We start from the raw sequence: 19824 nt of genomic DNA, 5'->3' as shown, positions 1-19824 counted from the left end.
GGTTCCTTGGGTTACACCAGATTTGCAGCACCATTAAGGCTGGTAAAGGCCTGGGGATCCTCCATTGACGTCCTCTGGGCCAGCAGCACACAGCAGGTGGAGGCAGCAGGCCCCCCCTGATCACCCCAGTCTCATCAACCAGCCAGCATACAACATTGCACTTTGTCCCAGGTAACATGCGGGCAGTGGGGTTTTGAACTATCGAGCTGATAAACTATTCTTCAAATTGATGATTTTCCAAGTTCTGGTGTCTCTAAGCATGTGCATGCTGTTGTTGTGGAAGTGGGTGTGAGTATGGTGAAAGGTAGATCTCCCCAGTATATGTCTGACTGTGTGGGTTTGTCATTTTAGCAGCTGCTTCAGTGCAGTGCATCCACATTTGTTGGGAGCATTCGGATTGCTGCAACTCTTTCAGGATAGTGAGGTAGTCAGGGTAGAGCCTAAGATTTGCTATTACATGTGTAGGGTCTGAACAAAGTGTTGCAGGACGGTGGTCTGTAGAGTAGAAGAAATGTAAACATGGCCATTTGGATTATCCTGTGCTCAGAAACATAGACCATTTAGGGGACAATAACCCAAAGAGAGATATGAAGCTACAATGCGGACCAGTCAGCGCAGGACTGCAGAGTAAGTCACACATCATAGAGGACTCTCATCCCAAAATCTCACAGCGACTTGATGTGCAGTTTCAGGGACACTCACTGACTGACAGGACAGTCGCCTTTCTTTCATTAAAACCGGTAAAAGAGGGCACTCAATGGCTAAAGGAAAGCCATTGCCTTTTCTCACTCAGCTTTCCACATACAAACATACAACATACAAAGGCACCTGATGGAGCAGTTACCTTTTCTCATGAACGCCGAGATAGTGGTTTGAAAAAAAGGTGCGTTGTCTGTCGTATAGTTGGTAAGTGGGTTGTCCTTCATTACGTCAAACGAGGTTTGAGTAACAATCTTCTCAAGGACATCCTCCCCCAAATCCTTCTCTAGGAACTGAACCACCTTGCGGATTTCACGCTTGGGGTCCTGCAACAGGAGGAAAAGTGATTGAAGAAGGACGGAGGTAGAGTGGTGCAGATTGTGTTGTGGTTCCGGTGGGTGCTTCTCCGAGATGGTTTTTGTATCAAAACACACTCACCTCTTTCATATCTTCATAGAAGATAAATAGAACAGGGTGGTCCTCCTTCTTCTTCCACCAGTCATTCACATGGTCATACCAGGAGCCAAAGCCAACTGCAGAAGAGGAGAAAACAGATCAGACAAACACACACGTGAAGGGCGATCACGACAACCACAGACAAAATGAGAGAGGAAGTGCAGAAGAAAAGGATGGGGAAAAGTAGAATAATAAGAACAATTAGAAGAGTTGTGTGTACAAACCAAGATACAGAATAATAGTTCTCTGTTTTACCCCATTTTACTGCCCCCATATATGCAGCAAGTACGGACAACCAAATCGCTCCCAGCTGCCAACCTCCCTTTATATGTGTGCTTTTTTCCCGATCTCTCATTTCAATCTTCCATGCTCTTGACGCCTTCCTGACTCTGGACCTTCCCAGCGGCTTGCCGTCTTACCTACACAGTCATAGTTTGCCAGATTCAGGGTCGGATTGGGTCGTCGGCCAATCGGCCTGTGGCCTATGCAAAATCATGGCGAGAGACCTGGGGGCCGCTTCCTGAAGCCCACATGGGACTGGCTCAGGCCCAGGCATGGGCTTCACACTTCAGGAACCGGCCCCCAGGGCCTCCGCCTTGCGGAACAGACGCAAATTGCAAAGGATCTGTAAGTAAGTAACTTACAGGTCCTTTGCAATTGCAGCCCCGCGCCCGCCACCTCCGGCCCGCCGCAGATGCAAAGAAAGGTAACACCGAAGTGTTACCTTTCTTTGATAAAAACGGCGGGCCTGCGGCCAACTGCCACGGTCCGCAACACCCTGGCACCATCAGCAGTCAGTGTTACAAAACACTGGGAGGGAAACGGCAGGGCTGGGCGGGGCTGCCTCAGCCTGGCCAGCTCCCTCCCAGTGTTTTGTATTACAGAATCTGGCTGCTCTCCGCCAAGTTGCAGCAGTGGGTGTGCGGAGCGGGTATTTGAATCCATGCATGCTCCCTGTGCTGATAATACAGCGTGATGGAAGACAGCATGGAGCAGGACCGGCCAGCGAGACCGGATGCGCAGAGCAGCCGCCTTCCCCAGCCTCCTCCAGCATGAGCCAGGACAGGAGTCAAAGGTAGGTCACTTTGCCTCAGGGTTTTTCTTCTACATGCCCATGCAGGCACGCAGTGGGCAGACAAACAGACACGAGCAGGGACTTTTCTACAGCAACTGCATTTAATGCGCACATGAGAGCTTGCGCTGGGGTTGTGGGTACATAGGATTAGGAGGATCAGCCTGGCATTGACTTACAAGTCAAAGTCCTAATGAATATTTATACACCCTGCTATGCTTAATCAATCCCCGTTCCCACAACAATCCCCTACACACACACAAGCCATGTGGTACAGTATCCTCACACGCATTGCTTCCATGACAAGACAACATGAAATATGAGGCTTGATATGCGTCCCCGAGCATGGAACAGTGCGCACAATAGCGCTGCTTGAGGGGCGCAGTCTGGATTTTATTATCAGTGGGGTGCCACTCGTCACCTTTAGCGGGATTAGTGAACATGCAGATAAATCACGTTTTGGAAAAGCTCATGAACTAAATGGGGAATGCATGGAAACAGCCGTGCCACCTATGCGCGGGTGTCAGGTGACGCGCCGGGAGCCGAGAGGCATCTCCTTTGGAACGCTACCAACTTGGTCGTTTGCAGTACGGTGTCCCATAAGAGGGGAGGGGTGTGTGTGTGTGTGTGTGTTTTTAAAGCACTCCTAGTTCTTTTAAGTTGAGCTGTGATGTGGATGTGTTTGAGAAGCTCTAGAGACCTGACTAGGTGGAGTGTCTTCTCAGCCAGCATTTCTAACTTGCAACAGCTCACAGCCTTCAACCTAAAATAACATCTTTACGACGATGCTGATTTTAAACTCATTACTGCCTATGGTGTAAACAGAAGCATTGTATCATCAGACAGCTGAGCTAGGCATCTTCAGGGTGTAATTAGAGTTGAACCCTTGCCTGCCCTTTTTTCAGAACTCTGCCCACTCCAGTCTCCCTTCCGGGAGCACACGTTACATGCTTACAAAGGGGGTCGGGGGAGTATGCCCTGCTTTGGTTCTTCAGTTCACAGCTTGATTGGAATTCTATCAGCAATGGCGAATGGGAACAACAGTTTTTGCTCTCTGCCTGGATCTCTCCTTTGGATCATGCAATGGAAGACTTTTGTTTGAAGATGGGACAATAACCTAACCTGAAAAGTAGATGCATGCAGGCTTGACATGCAGCTACCTTTGCACCAGACCTGCAGATGAACTTAACTGGTCTGCTCTTAAATCTCAGTTACCTGTTTAATGGTATAATCCACTACAGAATAATTGGTAATTTTACTATATCCGATATGATAGCTCCGTGGGTTGAGCGCTGTTGCGATGTGCGTGTGATCCGCAGGTTCGAATCCCAGCAAGGCCATCTCAGCGTTTCATCCTTCTGAGGTTAATAAATGAGTACCAACACAGGTTGGGTGATATTGTATGCATATTTGTTCTATAAAAAAGAGCTTAAGCGTAAGTGCTATACAATAACATGTTATCATTTGGCCTTGGACGTCTGCTTGCGTTCACAGTAATTTGACAATATGGATCTATACACACAGATATTAATGATGCATATGGTGATCCATTCTTGTATGAAATGTATATCACATTAGTGAAATCATAACCTTGTTTTTCATAGTGTAACAATGCTATTTGATGCCACTTCCTGTTTTGTCAAGAGGTGAAAGGTTGTGTTTCATTAATGGCACTGATTCTGTAGAAACATCTGTGTTTGCGCAGTGAGAGGCGTGGTAGGCACTACATTCCTTTGTATAGCGTTGTGCTTTGCTGGGCACAGATTCCTCAGTCAGTGTTCACTCTGTATCAAGTCTCACTCACACACACACACATTGTTCTTTACAAGCCATTGCAGTTGCTGTCTATTTGAAAGCATATATTCAAATGACCTTTACCTGTTTACTGCCACCCCAGTTCCCTGCACTAGCACGTTACTAACTGGAAATTGTTTAGCAATTTGCATCCTCTAAATGAAACGAGGAATACATCAACACGTCACAAATCATCCTCTATTGTTAAGCATCGACTTGCAGCAGGTCTCAAAATCGCAGTGGTGGTGGTTGGTTCATGCCACTCCTGCGCCTCGGAGCTGTGGACACTGGACCCTGTCACAGAACTGTATGTAAAGTTATGTTATGAGTTGTGTTGTAATGTAACAGACACATGAACCCTCCATAAGTAGCATTTCCTGTAAAGTCGTGAACTGTAGCGATTTACGGATGATGGTTTTAGGGTCACTATTTTTGAGGCGAGGGGTGGGCCACTTTTTTGAGGCGAGGGGTGGGCCACTTTTTTGAGGTGAGGGGTGGGCCTCTTTTTTGAGGCGAGGGATGGGCCACTTTTCTTTGGGTGTCTGGACCTATTTCTTGTCCCAGTCCAACCCTGGCCAGATTCCAACAACATAGCGCTGTAAGACGGCCCAGAAAGAAATACCGGTTAATGGTGGCAGAATAGCACAAGAAAATAGACCTGGACATCAAACGCAAATGGCCGGCATTTGCAAAACATGACTTTTTGCAATACAAGCTGTGAGTAGTAGCTGAGGTGTCATTTTGGGGAAACTGATGTTTTTTCAAGAACATTGTGCAAGTAACATTGGTGAAGTCTACCAGCTGCACAGTTTACCAAATCATCAACCTGACCCAAATCGGATTTAAAAAAGCAGCCCACACTGGCCTCATTGGCTACTTCTTGAGGCACTGACCTTCCCCCTATGGTTCACGTAGTGTCTGCGTGCATCCCTGTTAGGCAGAAACCTGTGCGGTTCCCTTAGGGACCACTGCAAAAGATTTAAGACTACAGGTGTTTGGCAGTAAACCCACTTGGTAGCAGTCTGTACCACACAGATTCACTTGGTAGCTGTGGCTGAGCAGTCAGACTTCCCTCAAGAAGAGTTAGGCAGTATATAGAGTATACACAATAGGTGCAGAGATAAAGTAGCACAAGCAAACACTGACCAGAGCTTTGGTGTAAAAATATATAATTATTTATTTAAAGACACACTTGTAAATTACACTAGCACAAAGAGGTAAGTAAATTCAATACACAGTCACTATTATATATATACAACCCTAATTGCTTATTAGACAAGTCTTAATGAGAAACACCACTTATTTTCAGACAGAGGTGAGTGCTTAACATAAGATGGCACTCTAATAAGTTATTAAAAAGGGAGGGAAAAAGGCAGAGTTATGGAAGCACACACATTTCAATACTTTTCAAAGCACCACAGTAAGGCAGGATAGGCAGAGTTCTACTGGAGAGCAAGGAAGTCAATTGCAAGGCCCACTCTTGGAGAGAGCAAGCAGAAAGGGTCCAGGTTCACACAGTGGGGTTATGCCCAAAGAGTCTTGTAGATAGTTTGCACGCAAAGAATGAAATAAAGTCAGGAAAAGTTAGCTAGGTTGTCCCAGGCCAACCCAGGTTAGAAAGTCAAGGCTTTACTGTCACCCCGAACGATCTGTCGCAAGGGAAGCCAGGCGGGACACAGTACCTTAAGTGGGAAGGACGCTCCAGCGGGGGCAGTTGTTCCTGGCAGCGGGTGCAAGTCAGTGTTTCGTCCAGAGGAAGAGGAGGTCTCGATGTGGAGGATAGATGAAGGTCATTGCACTGCCAGGGAAGAAACCAGCCGCAGAGTTCTTCGGTTAAAAGGTACTACCCTTCTATTCGCGGTAGTGGTAAACCGTGGTATTCCTGTTGCCGGGGCGCTTGGCACGGGGAAGGCGGACGCGAGATGCTCCAGGAAGGCGAAAAGAAGGCAAAACTGATTATCCCCACCAGTCAAAGGAAGAAGATTCTCCGGACTGGAGATCTCCTCTGTCGTCGGGAAAAGTGGTGAGACGGTTCAGCAGGGCTCCACCGCTGCTGTCGTCGTTGCAGGTCGGCTCAGCTTCTCCCTCCTCGGATTCTTAGGTCCTGTGGCGACTTCTGAAGTTCCAGTCCCCAAAGCCCTGCTTTTTTCTTTTGCAGCAAACCCCCATTCACTCAGCCTAGCTGTCAATCAAACATGCGGCTCACCACTTGGGCCAATCACACAAGAGTGCGACTTGAGTTGCCAAGGCAACTCAGTTCAGGGTGCCTAAACCCCCTCCCACACCCCTGTGGTACCCAGACAGAGTGGCACCACTTTTGGAGGCTTCTGTGGAGAAGCCCGCCAAAAATTGGAACAAAGGGCTCGACTTGGGTTGGAGTCACAGAAGAGAACACAAATGCCATTTTAGAATCGAGTTCAGGCAAAAAATACCAACCGGCGAATTAATATTAAATAAATAAACCGGCGATATGTTCGAGGCAATAGGAATTAAATAATTAAAGTTGGGAGCCTCGAACAATGGGAAAATCCCATAGGGATATATTTGCGATCGAATATAAAAAGTAGTATCCACTGCCACCAGCCAAAACTTGATCAGGGGGGACGGAGATGTGCCCCCTCGAACAACAGACCCCGGGGCAATCGAATTGCCCTGACCAGTACGTCCACAATATGATGGTTTGTACTGGTTTCTGTTCATAATTTGGGACTAGTAAAGCCAATCGTGACTTTACATGCCCTGGGAGACAGTAGTCAGTCCCAGGGTATGGAGTCTATGTTTGGGGGTCGCTACGACACCCCTGGGTTACGGCATGGAGGGTGCTGTGTAACCCACATAAAGAAGGGGTAGTTTCAGGGTTTGAGCAAGCGCGATGTCAATATAATTACCCGTGGCCCCGGAGTCGATGATAATAGTAACCGGGTGTGAGACATCAGGCGTGGGTTGAAGAATAGCCTGTACATGTATGGGCCTGATGCGACCGAATGCAGGAATAGGGTTTGGGGTGTAACAAGAAGCCCTCAATGCAGCCCCCGGTTCTAGGGTCGAGCACTCCGAAAACCCGAAGACTTGAGCTTTGGCCGACGGGGACACTCCTTCACGTAATGACCAGTTAGGCCGCAATAATAGCATGCATTGTCCACCCTCCTGCGTTCCCTTTCTATGGGTGTGATCGGGCTCCTTATGCCCCCGATCTGCATGGGTTCGTGACTGGTGCTGGAGGCAGCAGGGATGACAGATGGGGTTGACGTGTGAGCAAAACTTGTCTCAGCCCTGCGTTCAGAACGCCTGGCGTCCAACTGTAGGGTTAGGTCAACTAAGTCCTGGTAAGAGGTTGGCAAGGAGGGAAAAACAGCAAGGGCGTCCTTCATAGCGTTTTGTTAGGCCACTATAAAACACAACAGCCTTTTTACTTTCAGGCCAAGACGTCTCGGCTGCAAGCTGATTGAACTTTGTTATATACTCGATTAAGGGTCCTCTCCCTTGTCCCAGTTCCAGATCTCGGGACTGAACCTTGTGATGAGTGTCGAACACCCGGGACATTTCCGTGACCAGTAAATCAAAATCATAAAGTGCTAGATTATCATTTTCCAGGAGCGGGTTAGCCCAGGCAGCGGCAGTACCGGCTAGGTGTGAGAGGGTAAATGTTGCTTTAGTGGTTGAGTCTGGAAAGGCTTGGGGCCTGCACAAGAAATGTAGTTTGCATTGATTCAAGAAGGTTCTAAACTTACTAGGATCCCCATGAAATCTTTCGAGGGCAGCCAATGGAAAAGGAGAGGGGAGCACCACGGGTATGGGATTCGGAGGGGGTGGAGCAGGAGGTGGGACAGGGTGTGGGGCTTTTGACACATCCCCGAACTCAGCATCCGGGGGTAGGGGGTGTCTAGTGCTTTGGATGTTGTCTAAACGTTGGTGAATGTTTGCTGCGGCCATATCTGCACGCAACGCGGTTATGGCTTGGACCATAGTGACCAAGGGGTCATACGCGGCTCCCTCCATTGACTACACGACAGGATGGCTTCACAGTCTGTTGTGTCTTGACTGTCGTGTAGTCAGAAGAGTCCTCTGTCCACAAGTGCCGCACAGAGAGAATCTAAATCACTCTCTGTACAACCTTTGAGGCCACAGGTGGGAGATGATCTTCCGGAAGCGTGGACCTCTGGGAACCCCGAACCACTGTAAAGAAAGCACCGGTTAAGTAACAAGCCTAAGACAGCAATAACAAGCCAGACAACAAGGAAGTGGAACGGTCTTACCAATAAGGTGTATCTGCTGCACCTATAGAGGAGGTTCTGGGACCCAGCAAGGCTGTTTCCTTTTTGCAGGGCAGTAGGTCAGACTGTGCTGCGTGTGCCGGACCTACCTGATGCCAAAATTCAGACAAGGAAACTGAGCGGAACGTAGTACCAAAGGGTTAAGTAAGTAGAAGTCCAGAAGGCAGTCTGTGAATCGTAACAAGGAATCCAATGAAGCAGAAGCCAAAAGCCAGGGAGAATCCGATAACAGTCCGTAGTGTAATCCGAGGTCAGAGTCCAAGTAATCCAAAGGTATAAGGGTAGTGCCGAACAGGTATACAAATAAACAGCTGTGAAGCACCGAAGTGTTGCGATGCGGCTGTTTAAATACCGGCGCTGCCTATTACCTTCCGGTCACATGAGTCGCCACCGCATCACGTGAGCGTAACTTGGAAACACGTGAGCGGGAGATGTTGGTCATGTGACGCGGAAGAAGCCGGTCTCGCAATCGCCAAGGAACACGCCAATGGAACGGGCGTCTCCGCGAGTAGGCAGCATGTCGAACCATGCGCGGTGGCACATGGGGACTCGGGGAAAGCACAAGTGAGTCCTGGAACCGGGCAAGAGGACGGGGTGAGATGGAGGTGCGAGCACGGGCAAGGGGAACACTAGGGACACTGAGAGGTGAGTGCGTGGAATGCGTGACACTACTTTAGTCAATGCGCGTAGATCAATTATGAAACAGAACGATATAAACTGGAAGAATGGGACTGTTACAAATGCGACCAGTAATTTCTATAATCACGTTTCTTTTAACCAAATCAGAAACAATACATTTCAATGCTTTCTCTCCTTCCACCGAAATTTTATACTGAGGGATACGCGGCAGTGTTACTCCATCTTTCAAAACAACTCTCACCGGCTCTATTTTCAAACAACCAACATCGTTATCATTCATCGCCCATATACAAGTCGGTACTTTACTTAATTCTGTTGGCAGGGGTCTGGACAAGAATTGGGACATTGGCATTTTCTGTGGTGAAATCATCAAAAACACTCCATCAGGAGAACAATGAATAACCGCACTTAGTTTTTTCAACACGTTTAAACCTAATAGATTCTCTCCGCAATTTTGTGTCAACAGAAACGGGCAACACTCAGTGAATGGTCATAGCGTTATAGGCACTGATTGTGACACAGAGCTAATTACTGGGGTGCCTGCGAACCCATCTCAAACATTCTGTTGCCCTGACAGTGGTATCTCCGGAACCAAGTGATCGTCTATTGAGCACTTCTGTGCACCTGTGTACACTAGAAAAGTGTGTTCCTTATTCCCAACTTTCATTTCTACGTAGGGTCCTTTCTGGTCAACGGGAATAGCCAATGGTTCCGACCCCTGTCCTGGGCTGTCCTAGCGGAACATCATCCAATGTATAGTCACCAGAATAGTATGTATTTGATTGAGTATCAAAAACATTTCCATCCCCAGCTCCATCCTGCTGATTGTGATTTTGGTTCTGATTCTGGTTACTATTTACTTGATTATTCTGATTTTGTTGTGTATTGGTGTTTCTATTCTGCCCCTGTGCTCCCGGGCGACCTCTGTTCTGTCTTCTCGGGCCATTCCCATTTCTATTTTGCAAATGTGGGCACTGTGCTCGGCAATGACAATATGCACATTCATTTAGTCCAAGTGGACCTCCATGCATATTCGAGTAATTCCCTTTTCCTTGTGCATTATTATTCGCTACCTGCTGTAGTAACACTCTCTTGTTTTTAGATTCACTCTATCTTTCAACTCTTTTTCTTTTTCTGTATTTACTCTATTTTCATAGTACTGGGCCATGTGTAATACCTCACTCTGTGATTTTGCTTGCTACGCACTTTCAGATGTCATTATCAAATTTTGGATTTGAGGTAACAACCCTCTCACATATTTGTCAACAAATAGTCTTTTCCCGGGTTCAGTGCTTAAATCTGGACCACTAAAATCTGTAAAAACGTCTTCGAATCTATTGAAATAGTCAGTGGCCAACTCATCTTTGCCTTGCACGCATGCAGTCAGTTTGTCCCATATAATTCTTCTTTCAGGCACTATAAACTTCAATTTCTGTACTATTCGTGCCGGTAGCGCTGACATATTTGACGATGGCTTTTCACCTGCTTTTCTGTCCGCATCCTCTTTTATTAAATTTTCCCAAGTAGCACCCAAACTTTCATGATCTACATTCCTAATTTGCTTCCATATATCTGCTGGGAGAATTACAGGGAATAATAGGTCAATATCACTCATATTAAAAATCGCCTATTTCAAATATGATTCAATTTCTTTATAGAATCCCGCCGGATTCCTTATTATATTAGGGATTGTTTGTTTTATATTATTCATCTCTTATCTGGAGAAAGGGACATGAACATATTGTGCTGTATAATGCACTTATATCACCTGCGCTGGTTGCCCATTTGCGGCAGGAATTTTCTACTTTCTGCAACCAAGTGGGTGGGACCTCCCTCATGGGAAATATCGCACTCGCTCTTCCTTCTTCCTCTCTCGTATGAAACACTATAACTAGATCAAGGGATAGGGCAGTCTTTGCTGTGTCCCGTAAAAATGCTCTTTTGTATACTGCCATTATTTCAGGTGGGCAGCACTGCTTTTTCTCAACACATCTATCTTGCAAGTATTCATCCATTACCTGAAATACCTTTCTTTGCATCTCTATTGTATACTGATCAAATGTATCATGCACCTCCATTGTGGGAATGCTAGCATCTGTAATCCATCTAAGCGCCTGTCGCTTACATATTTTGATTTCTTCACTAACACGTTTTGATGGAGGAAAAAAATGCTGTTGCACATATGGTGCTGTTTCTTGTCTCCCTCTTCTTACCTCTTTGTACTGAAAACCAGGAACAGAAAACATCTCTGAATACAATTCATCAAGTTCATTTTTAAACTCAAAAAGCCTGTCCACATGTTCCTTCATCTCTGAATCACTTTCTCTTATATGTGAAAAGGCATTCAAATCCCGCAACTTCTGCAGTGGCATCATACCAGTTAATTGCTTCCATCTTTCCATAAAATGTTTTCCCATGCATTCCAACAATACCTGTTTTTCACTGAGCTTCTTATCATACATCGACTCCTGCCTGTTCTTTCAGCTCTCCCTTTCTCTCCCTGCTGATTGCACTACAGGTTATTCTAATGTTTGTTTGTTTGTTTGTTTTATTTAGTATAGCGCTCCAGACCCAGGGGTAAATGGGCGCTTAAGGACAAGTTACAAAGTTACAGTACACAAGCAGTTATACAATTGTGGCGGGAATATGCCATATATGGTATGTACAGACAGGTAGAAGACGCATTTCAGATTATGTACAATATATACAACAAGATCTAAGCTTATTCTATCTAAGGGTTTCCTTGTCCAGTAGCCAGCTAATGACTAATTTTCTGAACAATTGGAAGGATTTGACCAGTTTAATATTCAGTGGCAAGATGTTCCAAAGTTGAGGGGCGAGGACAGTGAAGCTCGAGCCTCCCGCTCTTTTGGCGGTGAATCTGGGCACGATGAGGCTGAGGTTATTAGATGATCTGGTGACTCTTGTGTTGGGTTTAAGAGTGAGTTTGTTAGTCAAGTATTGGGGGGCTAGGTGGTTTAAGGCTTTGTAGGTGAGGCAAAGGGTTTTTAGGTCAATTTTCTGCTGAATGGATAACCATTTGCAAGATATTCTTGTGTGGGAAATGTGCTCCCTCTTGGGAATATTTAGTGCTGCTCTCAGCGCATTATTTTGGAGGATCTGAAGTTTCTTGAATATAGCTTGGTTGGCACCAAGGTAGAGGCTATTACAGTAGTCAAGTTTTGATTGTATAAGGGCTCTCGCCAGAATGAGGCAACTGTTTGTAGATAGGAACGGTCTACAGGCCCTGATTAGTTTTCCCGTGTAGGCGGTGGCTGAGGCAGACATATTAACTTGTTTGGCGAGGTTGGTATTGGCGTCCAGGTAGAAGCCTAACGTTTTCACGTTCTTCACAACTGGGATGATGTTACCATCTATGGTGAAGATCGAATAATCGGGGCTGAGTTTCTGTAGATTATTGGGGGACCCGACTAGGAGGGCTTTGTGCAGGCCCCGCCTCTCCAACGCTGCCTTCTCTGATAGCTGCGGATTCAAGCTCGGTAGATGGGGGGGGTGGGATCACGTGTTCAGGAAGGGCTGGTGCAGATGGAACAACTGGAAGGGGGAATGGTAACTGTAACTGGGGCTGAGAAGTGGGCATGGGCTGGGGCTGAAGCTGAGCAATGGACACTGGTGCAATTATGTCAGTTTTACTTTTAGGGCATTCTTGCCTTTTCTCATATAAAATCTTATTGATTAGTTCATCAGATGCATGAAACTCTTGTTGAGGATATATTTTTTCTATGCCTAATTGAAGGCTCCTATCTGCCCTTCTTATATCCTCATCCCACTCTTTTTCTTCCTGTTCTAACGCTCTATCTGCATTAGATTTGTGCCTAGGCGCATGTTTCTCTCTGCTTCTTAAGCAGAGGTTAGCTTCCTTCCTCCAGTCTCTAATGACGTCAAATGTCGCAGGGCGTGCTTTCTTGAGCACTAATACTGATTCCAAAGGCTCTATTCACGGCATCTCAAAACTGCCATCTTTCGGCCATTGCAAATCTTCTAAGTGTCTGGCCTGCCTGTGCCAAATTTCACAAAACATTATTGCCCCTATTCCATACTTCACATACATTTCAAATGCTGGTGACCCTACGGGCGGCGCAGCCTCACCAGTTTCCAAAGATTGTCTACCTCAGTGGAAAAATCCCACTAGACACGAAGACAATTTCCCAGGCATGTTTTATCTTATTCGTACCTTACCCTGGGCGTTTGATCTTGCAAGAGCAACTCTCAACCAATATCAGGGCTGTTAAGAATCGGGCACGACTCACCTGGTCAATCAACTCGTCTCTCAAGATGCAATTCGTCCGTATACAGATGCAACCAAGGATCGTTGCGTCTGCGTATCTGGCTCAATCTGCATCGTTTCGGGACCCTCGCCTTCTTGCTCTCTGGGCGGGCGCGTCGATCAGGGACCGGTTGTGTACAGATCTGCAAAGGAGTTTCATCACTTTCACAGGGGCGCCCCGAACACCTTTCGATCCCGGCTCGAGGGCCTCATCCTCGATTCGTTTTTTCTCACCTTCTTCAAATTCCTACATACACGATGGAGCAAATGGGGGAGGGTCCCTATTCGGGCACCATTTTTTGACGGGCCCCTGGGGACCATCGCACATGGAAACAAGGCACAATCACCATACATGAACTGATACGCCAGACACGAGGTTCAATTCCCAAAATCTAGGGTTTATTGCAAAGCAAATAGTCTCAGTCGGCCGCCCGGATCTCACGTCTCGCAACGTGTGTTACCGAGACCTCGTGAGACGCAAGAGAGCGAGCATTCTACAACAGTTAAATATATACAAAAAGATCATCATACTATCAGTTAGTGACACATCAGAACCGCCCATAATGTATCTTCTTCAGCAAGGGTTCGGTGATTGACAATTATGACGTGCATCACACCTTCTAAGACATTTATTCAGAAACAGTTGCAATCTGCGAAGGCGCAGACACTATTCTTTGTTACAGAGAACAGAATGCTCCTCTTCTGTGAGCGAGCTGTGTTCGTAGGAGAGACACATTCCAAAGCATGCTATCTTCTAGTTTCTATTGGTGTGCTGCGGGTCAGCTTGATCTAAAGGGGCCCAGTAAGGGGGGGGCCGTGAAAGAGAGTATAATTCATGTCTTTAGCTGTGTATTTCTACAATTTCTGCAGTTTCAGCGAGACCAGCTGGCACCTACTTGGTGATTAAATGCCTCTCTGCTCACCTTCAAGGACTTGTGAGGCAGGAAAACAATGTATTTCTGTCTGGGCTAGTCTCTCAACGTGTAACTTGTGGCCTCGCTCTGTGCGAGGGCAGAACCAAATAAAATTCATTTTGCAAAGCGTTTGAACAGAAAAGCAAGATAAAGAAAAATGGCGAATTCTGTTGGTACAAAATGGACGCTCTATTGTTATGCTGACGATTCTATACTGGCGGTGCTGGGCATATGATGTGGTTGGTTTTCGGCCAACATAATATACCGTCTATGCTATGGTAGGGTATTTTCTAGACTAACAGAACAAAGGCACAGCTATGGGTACTACTTTCGCCCCGGACTATGCAAATTTAACCATGGGTGCCTGGAAAGGCACAGAGGTTGGATCGGAACAAAATCAGGAACTAATGGAAAATGTCGTCATCTGGCTCAGATACATAGACGACCTATTCATAATTTGGAAAGGAACTGAACAAGGCTTGGTAGAGTTGGTGAAACTACTAAATCAGAATGAGAACAATTTAAGGTTCAACGAAACCCATAGTTACTCTTTCATAACCTTTTTAGACGTGAATTTACCCATAGTCGATCAAACACTGACGTGTGAGTTACATAGAAAACCAACGGGCTCGAACACACCACTACATGCAAAAAGTGGGCATACGAAAAGCCTAATTTGGAGTGTACCTTATGGGGAGTTCATAAGGATAAGACAAAATAGCTCCACTCTGGCTACTTATGATCATGAGAGAAAAATAACAGCCAGAGGTTTCAGACGACAATGCTATCCAATAAAGGTAATAGAAAGAGGGTATCTGAAAGCGAGAAGCCAGGACAGACAAGCTCTTTTGGCGGAAAAACCAACAAGTACGGAAATAGAAAATGAACCAATACGCCTCATTTTGACTTTCAATAGTCAAACGCCAGATGTGAAACGGGTTCTACAAAAACATTGGAAAGTATTAAACATAGATAAGGACATTGGAAGTATGTTGAAAAAGAACCCTGATATCCGCTTCAGAAGAAATTCCTCAATTAAGGATATGTTGGTACATAGTTTTATGCAAAAAGAAGAAGCTTCTGATGTGAATGCATGGCTGACAAACAGAAGGAAGGGTTTTTACAAGTGCCCAAGATGCAATATCTGCAAATTCGCAAAAAACGGTGCCACTTTTGGGCACCCCATAACAAGAGCCACAGTGTGAATAGATTGATTGATTGATATTTTATTTCTATCGCGCTCGTACACAAGTGTTTCAGAGCACGACAAGGCAAGGGAGGGGAACAGGGGAGAACAAAACACCGATCTTACTAGGCCCAGTGACATTGAGAACCCGCAAGTGCATGGGAGAGGGGGAGGGGAAAAGTGCATGGAAGGGGGGAGAGGTGGAAAGTGCGAAGCAGAGGAGAAACAGATAAATAACAATAAATAAATATTAAAGGCAACAAACAGTGGTAATGCAGCCAGCAATTTGCAAGTGCTAGGTTTAAGGCAGCAGACAGGGTAGGTCTGATAAGTGCAGGAAGAAAAAGGGGGTGGCTGTATGGTTATAGACACAGACCCCAGTGCAAGGGGTGGCCCGGAGGGAGTGCGGGAGGGTGCCAGGATGAGCAGGTACCTGGGCCCAAAAGACAGAGGGTGGCCAGGTGCACGGTGCCAAGAGAGAACAAATCAGCAGGGGAGAGGGGGAGCGAAGGCAGAAGAAAAGAGGAAGGTTTTGAGGTGCTTCCGGAACCGGAGATGGTTCTCCACAAGTTTTAGAGTGGCAGGGAGGCTGTTCCAGAGGGAGGCCTCAGCCAAAGAAAGATCTACCCCCAGCTCGTTTCTTAGAAAAACAACTGACCATGAGTGAGTTGGGGGTAGAGGAGCGAAGAGCTCGAGAGGGGAGGTATTTGCGGAGGGATAGCTGAAGGTATTTTGGACCCAGGCCCCAGAAAGCCTTGTGGACAATGCAGAGGGTTTTGAATTTAATCCTTGCATCCACTGGGAGCCAGTGGAGAGATTTCAGAGCTGGAGAGTTACGATCCCAGGGCTTGAGGCCAAGGATAATTCTCGCAGTCCTGTTCTGGATTAGTTGCAGAGGGCGGCGAGTAGAGGCAGGTAGATTTAGAAAGAGGCTGTTACAATAGTCCAAGCTAGAGAGAACCAGAGCTTGAGATACCATGAGCTTCTGGGAGAAGGAGAGGAAAGGCAGAGTACCTCTGAGGAGGTGCAGTCGGAAATGTGACTTTTTAGAGACCTCAGAGATGTGGACGGAGAAGGAAAGGGTAGAGTCAAAGATGACCCCGAGGTTCTTAGCCTCGCAAGTGGGGGTAGGAGGAGCGCCAAGGGAGGCCGGCCAGAGAGTGAGGGCCAAAGATGGTGAAGGTGTGCCAATGAGGAGGATCTCCGTCTTGCTGGCATTCAGACAAATATCATTGGCGGCACACCAATCTTGAATGGCAGTTAGGCAATCAGAGATGAGAGAGGGAGAGGAGGTGGCAGAGGGCAGCTTGAAAATGAGTTGAGTGTCGTCAGCGTAGCACTGGAAATTTGAGCAGAAAATGGCAATGCAGTGGGCGAGAGTTGCCAGGTATTGGTTGAAAAGCCAGGGCGAGAGGTTAGACACCTGGGGAACACCACAGGTAGAGAGGAAGATAGATGAAAGGAAGGACCCAAGTTGGACCTGGGAGGGTCGATCTGAAAGGAAAGCGGTCAGCCAGGCCAGAGCCTGATCCGTGATACCCAGGTTTTCACAGAGACGGTTGAGCAGGATGGTATGGTTGACCGTGTCGAAGGCAGAAGAGAGATCGAGGAGGATGAGGACAGATGGAATGTTAGAGTCAAGGTTGGTGAGCAGATCTTCACAGATGTTTAGGAGAGCAGTTTCTGTGCTTCTGGCAGCTCTGAAGCCAGACTGGTGGTCATGGAGACAGCCAACCAAATTGGAATGAAGGTTAAGCTGAGAGATGGCCATCTTTTCCAGGAGTTTGCCAAGAAAGGGAGTAGTGGAAATTGGGCGATAGTTAGCTGGACATGAAGGATCAGCTGTGGGTTTCTTGAGAAGAGGATGCACAAAGGAGTGCTTCAGAGGGGAGGGGAAGGATCCAGAGGCAAAGGAGTGGTTGCAAAAATCAGCAAGGGCCGGAGCCAGGGTGTCAATGTGGTCCTTGATAGTTTTAGAGGAACAGGGATGAACCTGTTTTGAAGAGGCTTTCATAGATCGGACGTGTCTAGCAACGTCGTCAGGGGTGAAAAGAGGAAAGGACGAGAAGGATGGTGGGAGGGTGGCTAAAGGAGGGTCAGCAAGCACAGATGGAGAGGGAAGAGGAGGAGTGTGGGTGGAGAGGGTGGACAGGATGTCCTGGGTTTTTTAAATGAAGTGAGAGGCAAGGGCATTGCAAAGAGCCTGGGAGGCAACGGGAGGGGTAGAGACGGCAGCAGGGTTGGCCAGCTCCTTGCAGATTTTAAAGAGTTCGGCCGAGTTGTTAGATGCCACAGAGACACGAGCTTGAATGTGGACTCTCTTCTTGGTGAGGACAGAGAGTCGGTATTGCCTTTGTAGCAGACGACAGGCCAGTTTGTCAGAGGATTAACAGGAAGTCCTCCATTTCCTCTCAGCTGCCCTACACTTACGTTTAAGTGTAGCTAGGTCAGAGTCATACCAGGAATTGCACTTGGCTTTGGACTTCAAACGGATCATCATGACAGGGGCAAGAGCATCAAGCGTATGAGAAATTGAAGAGTAGAGTAGAGACAGGGCTGTATCAGGATGAGAGACAGCCAAAGGTGGAGGGGGGGAGAGAAAGTGGCGGCAAAAGCCTCAACTGACACACGCTTCATGGGCCGAATGTCCGAGAAGGTAGGTGGCAGTGTTGGGGTAGGCTTGGCTTGGGGGGAAGAGAGGGAGAGATGAGATGAGAGGAGGGAGTGATTGCTCCAGGAGAGAGGAGTGGTCAGAGGGATGGAGAGGGGGAGGTCAGAGGAGATCAAGACATCCAGTGTGTGCCCTGCAGAGTGAGTCGGGCCAGAGGGGAGGATGGACAGGGAGAGGGAGTCGCAGAGGTCACGGAAGAGTACAGAGGAGGAGCAAGGAGAGTCTAAATGTAGATTTAGGTCACCGAGGAGGAGGAGTTGAATGGTAGAGGCCAGGAGGGAGGAGGAGAGGTCTGCCCACTCGGAGAAAAATTAGGTGATTTGGCCAGGAGGCCGGTAGATGGTAACCACAGTAGGAGAATGGGTAGGCGAGAGAGAAAGCCTACAGACAAGGCATTCAAAAGAGAAGTAGGTCTGAGTGGGAATGATAGAGGCAGGAATCCACTCAGGAAAGATCAGGGCTACCCCCCCACCGGACCGGGAGGATCTGGGAGCTGAGAGGATCATGTAGCCATCAGGGAGGAGAGTGTCAAAGCTTGTGACTGAGCTGGCTGTGAACCATTTCTCAGTAAGACCAAGGACATCAAGTTTTAGTTCTTCAAGGAGGTGGCAGATGTCAGAGGAGTGTTTGACAGCAGAGCGAGAGTTGAGAGTGGCAATATGAAGAAGGTTGCCAGCCTTGAAGACCTTCTGGGGAGGGGTACAGATCAGAGGTACGCCCTGTGGAGGAGAAAGAGCACTCGGAGGGGCAGAGGAGGAGGAGGAGGAGAGCGAGGGCAAGGTAGCCAAGGGGGGAGAGGAGGGGACAGCTGGAGACGAAAGGAAATTGATGAGGCGAGGGAAGCGCCTATCAAAGAGGAGGAGATTGGCCTGAGGGCCTTGGACCATGACAGTGCCATTTAGGTAGACATTAATGATGACTGTAGAGGAGTCGAAGGAAGCCATGAGAACTTCCCAGCGAGTGCCACCATTAATGAGAGAGGAGGAGATAGGGCAGAGCACAGAGACCATATGAGGAGTCCATACATCTGGCGAAGGAACGACAAAGAGGATGTCGGTAAGGGTCTGTCTGGCGGAAGCATTGGAGTAGGTGTCGGCGATAGGAAGACCAGGATTAGAGGCCAAGATATTCTTTTTGAACTTCTTCCTACCAGACTTGGTGAGAAGGGAAGGATAGTCAATGGAGAAGCAGTTGGAGAAGATAGGAGAAACAGAAAGCGCCATTGGGGTGGAAGTAAGGAGAGGATGAGATACTGGGGGGGCTAAGGCAGGTAGGTGTGAGACAAAAGAGAGTGGTGAGGTCACTGGGCTGGCAAGTTACAGAAAAGAAACAGTATCCAAGCAAAATACAGAGAATTTCGCAATGGGCAGCAAGATATGACTTTGTAGCACAAAGCAAAAACAGCAAGATTTGACTTTTTAGTACAAAGCAAAAACAGCAAGATTTGACTTTTTCAATCTTGGAATTGGATGTTAGCAAAGGGTTTTAGGAAGCACTGCGCAGCAGGATGACAACATGGGAGCAACAAGCAGAAAGAACAGTGATAGTCAAAGGCAGTAGAAGTGAGTCCATAAGGAGGGAACTAACCCATAGTTCTGGAGGTGGCAAAGTCAAGGCAGTCCGGATTTCTTAGAGGAGTGAGGTGGCAGCATCATTGTGGTTAAGGTGCAGGGGGGACCCCAATTAGCGTTCCGGAAGCAGACAGGGAGCAGACAGGAGCCTTGGAAGTGGGCCTTTGCTGAGAGGGCCGGCTGAAGCCTGCCGGTCCCTGATTGGATGGAGGAAAACACTCAGCAACCAATGGGAGTGCAGCACAGGAAGAGATGATTCA

General features: G+C 47.4%; 1 protein-coding gene and 1 long non-coding RNA gene across 9 annotated transcripts in view; one reads left to right on the top strand and one right to left on the bottom strand.

Moving 5' to 3' along the window:
• Positions 1-19824, bottom strand: part of LOC138581031 (sulfotransferase 1B1-like) — a 537627-nt gene that overhangs the window by 21206 nt on the left and 496597 nt on the right. For all 4 annotated transcript variants that reach the window (XM_069652055.1, XM_069652053.1, XM_069652052.1 and 1 more), the window contains exons 6-7: positions 1138-1232; positions 845-1025 (exon numbers count right to left, since the gene is read on the bottom strand). In XM_069652055.1, the coding sequence (XP_069508156.1) occupies positions 845-1025; positions 1138-1232 (276 nt within the window). The remainder of the gene's footprint in view (positions 1-844; positions 1026-1137; positions 1233-19824) is intronic.
• LOC138581033 (uncharacterized) overlaps positions 1-19824 on the top strand; it is a 470134-nt gene that overhangs the window by 170715 nt on the left and 279595 nt on the right. The gene's annotated exons all lie outside the window — the stretch shown is intronic.

This window comes from Ambystoma mexicanum, chromosome 3p, assembly GCF_040938575.1.
Source record: "Ambystoma mexicanum isolate Mex_15411 chromosome 3p, UKY_AmexF1_1, whole genome shotgun sequence".
NCBI lineage: Eukaryota > Metazoa > Chordata > Amphibia > Caudata > Ambystomatidae > Ambystoma > Ambystoma mexicanum.
The sequence above is the reverse complement of the archived record's forward strand: the minus strand, read 5'-3'. Positions and strand labels throughout refer to the sequence as shown.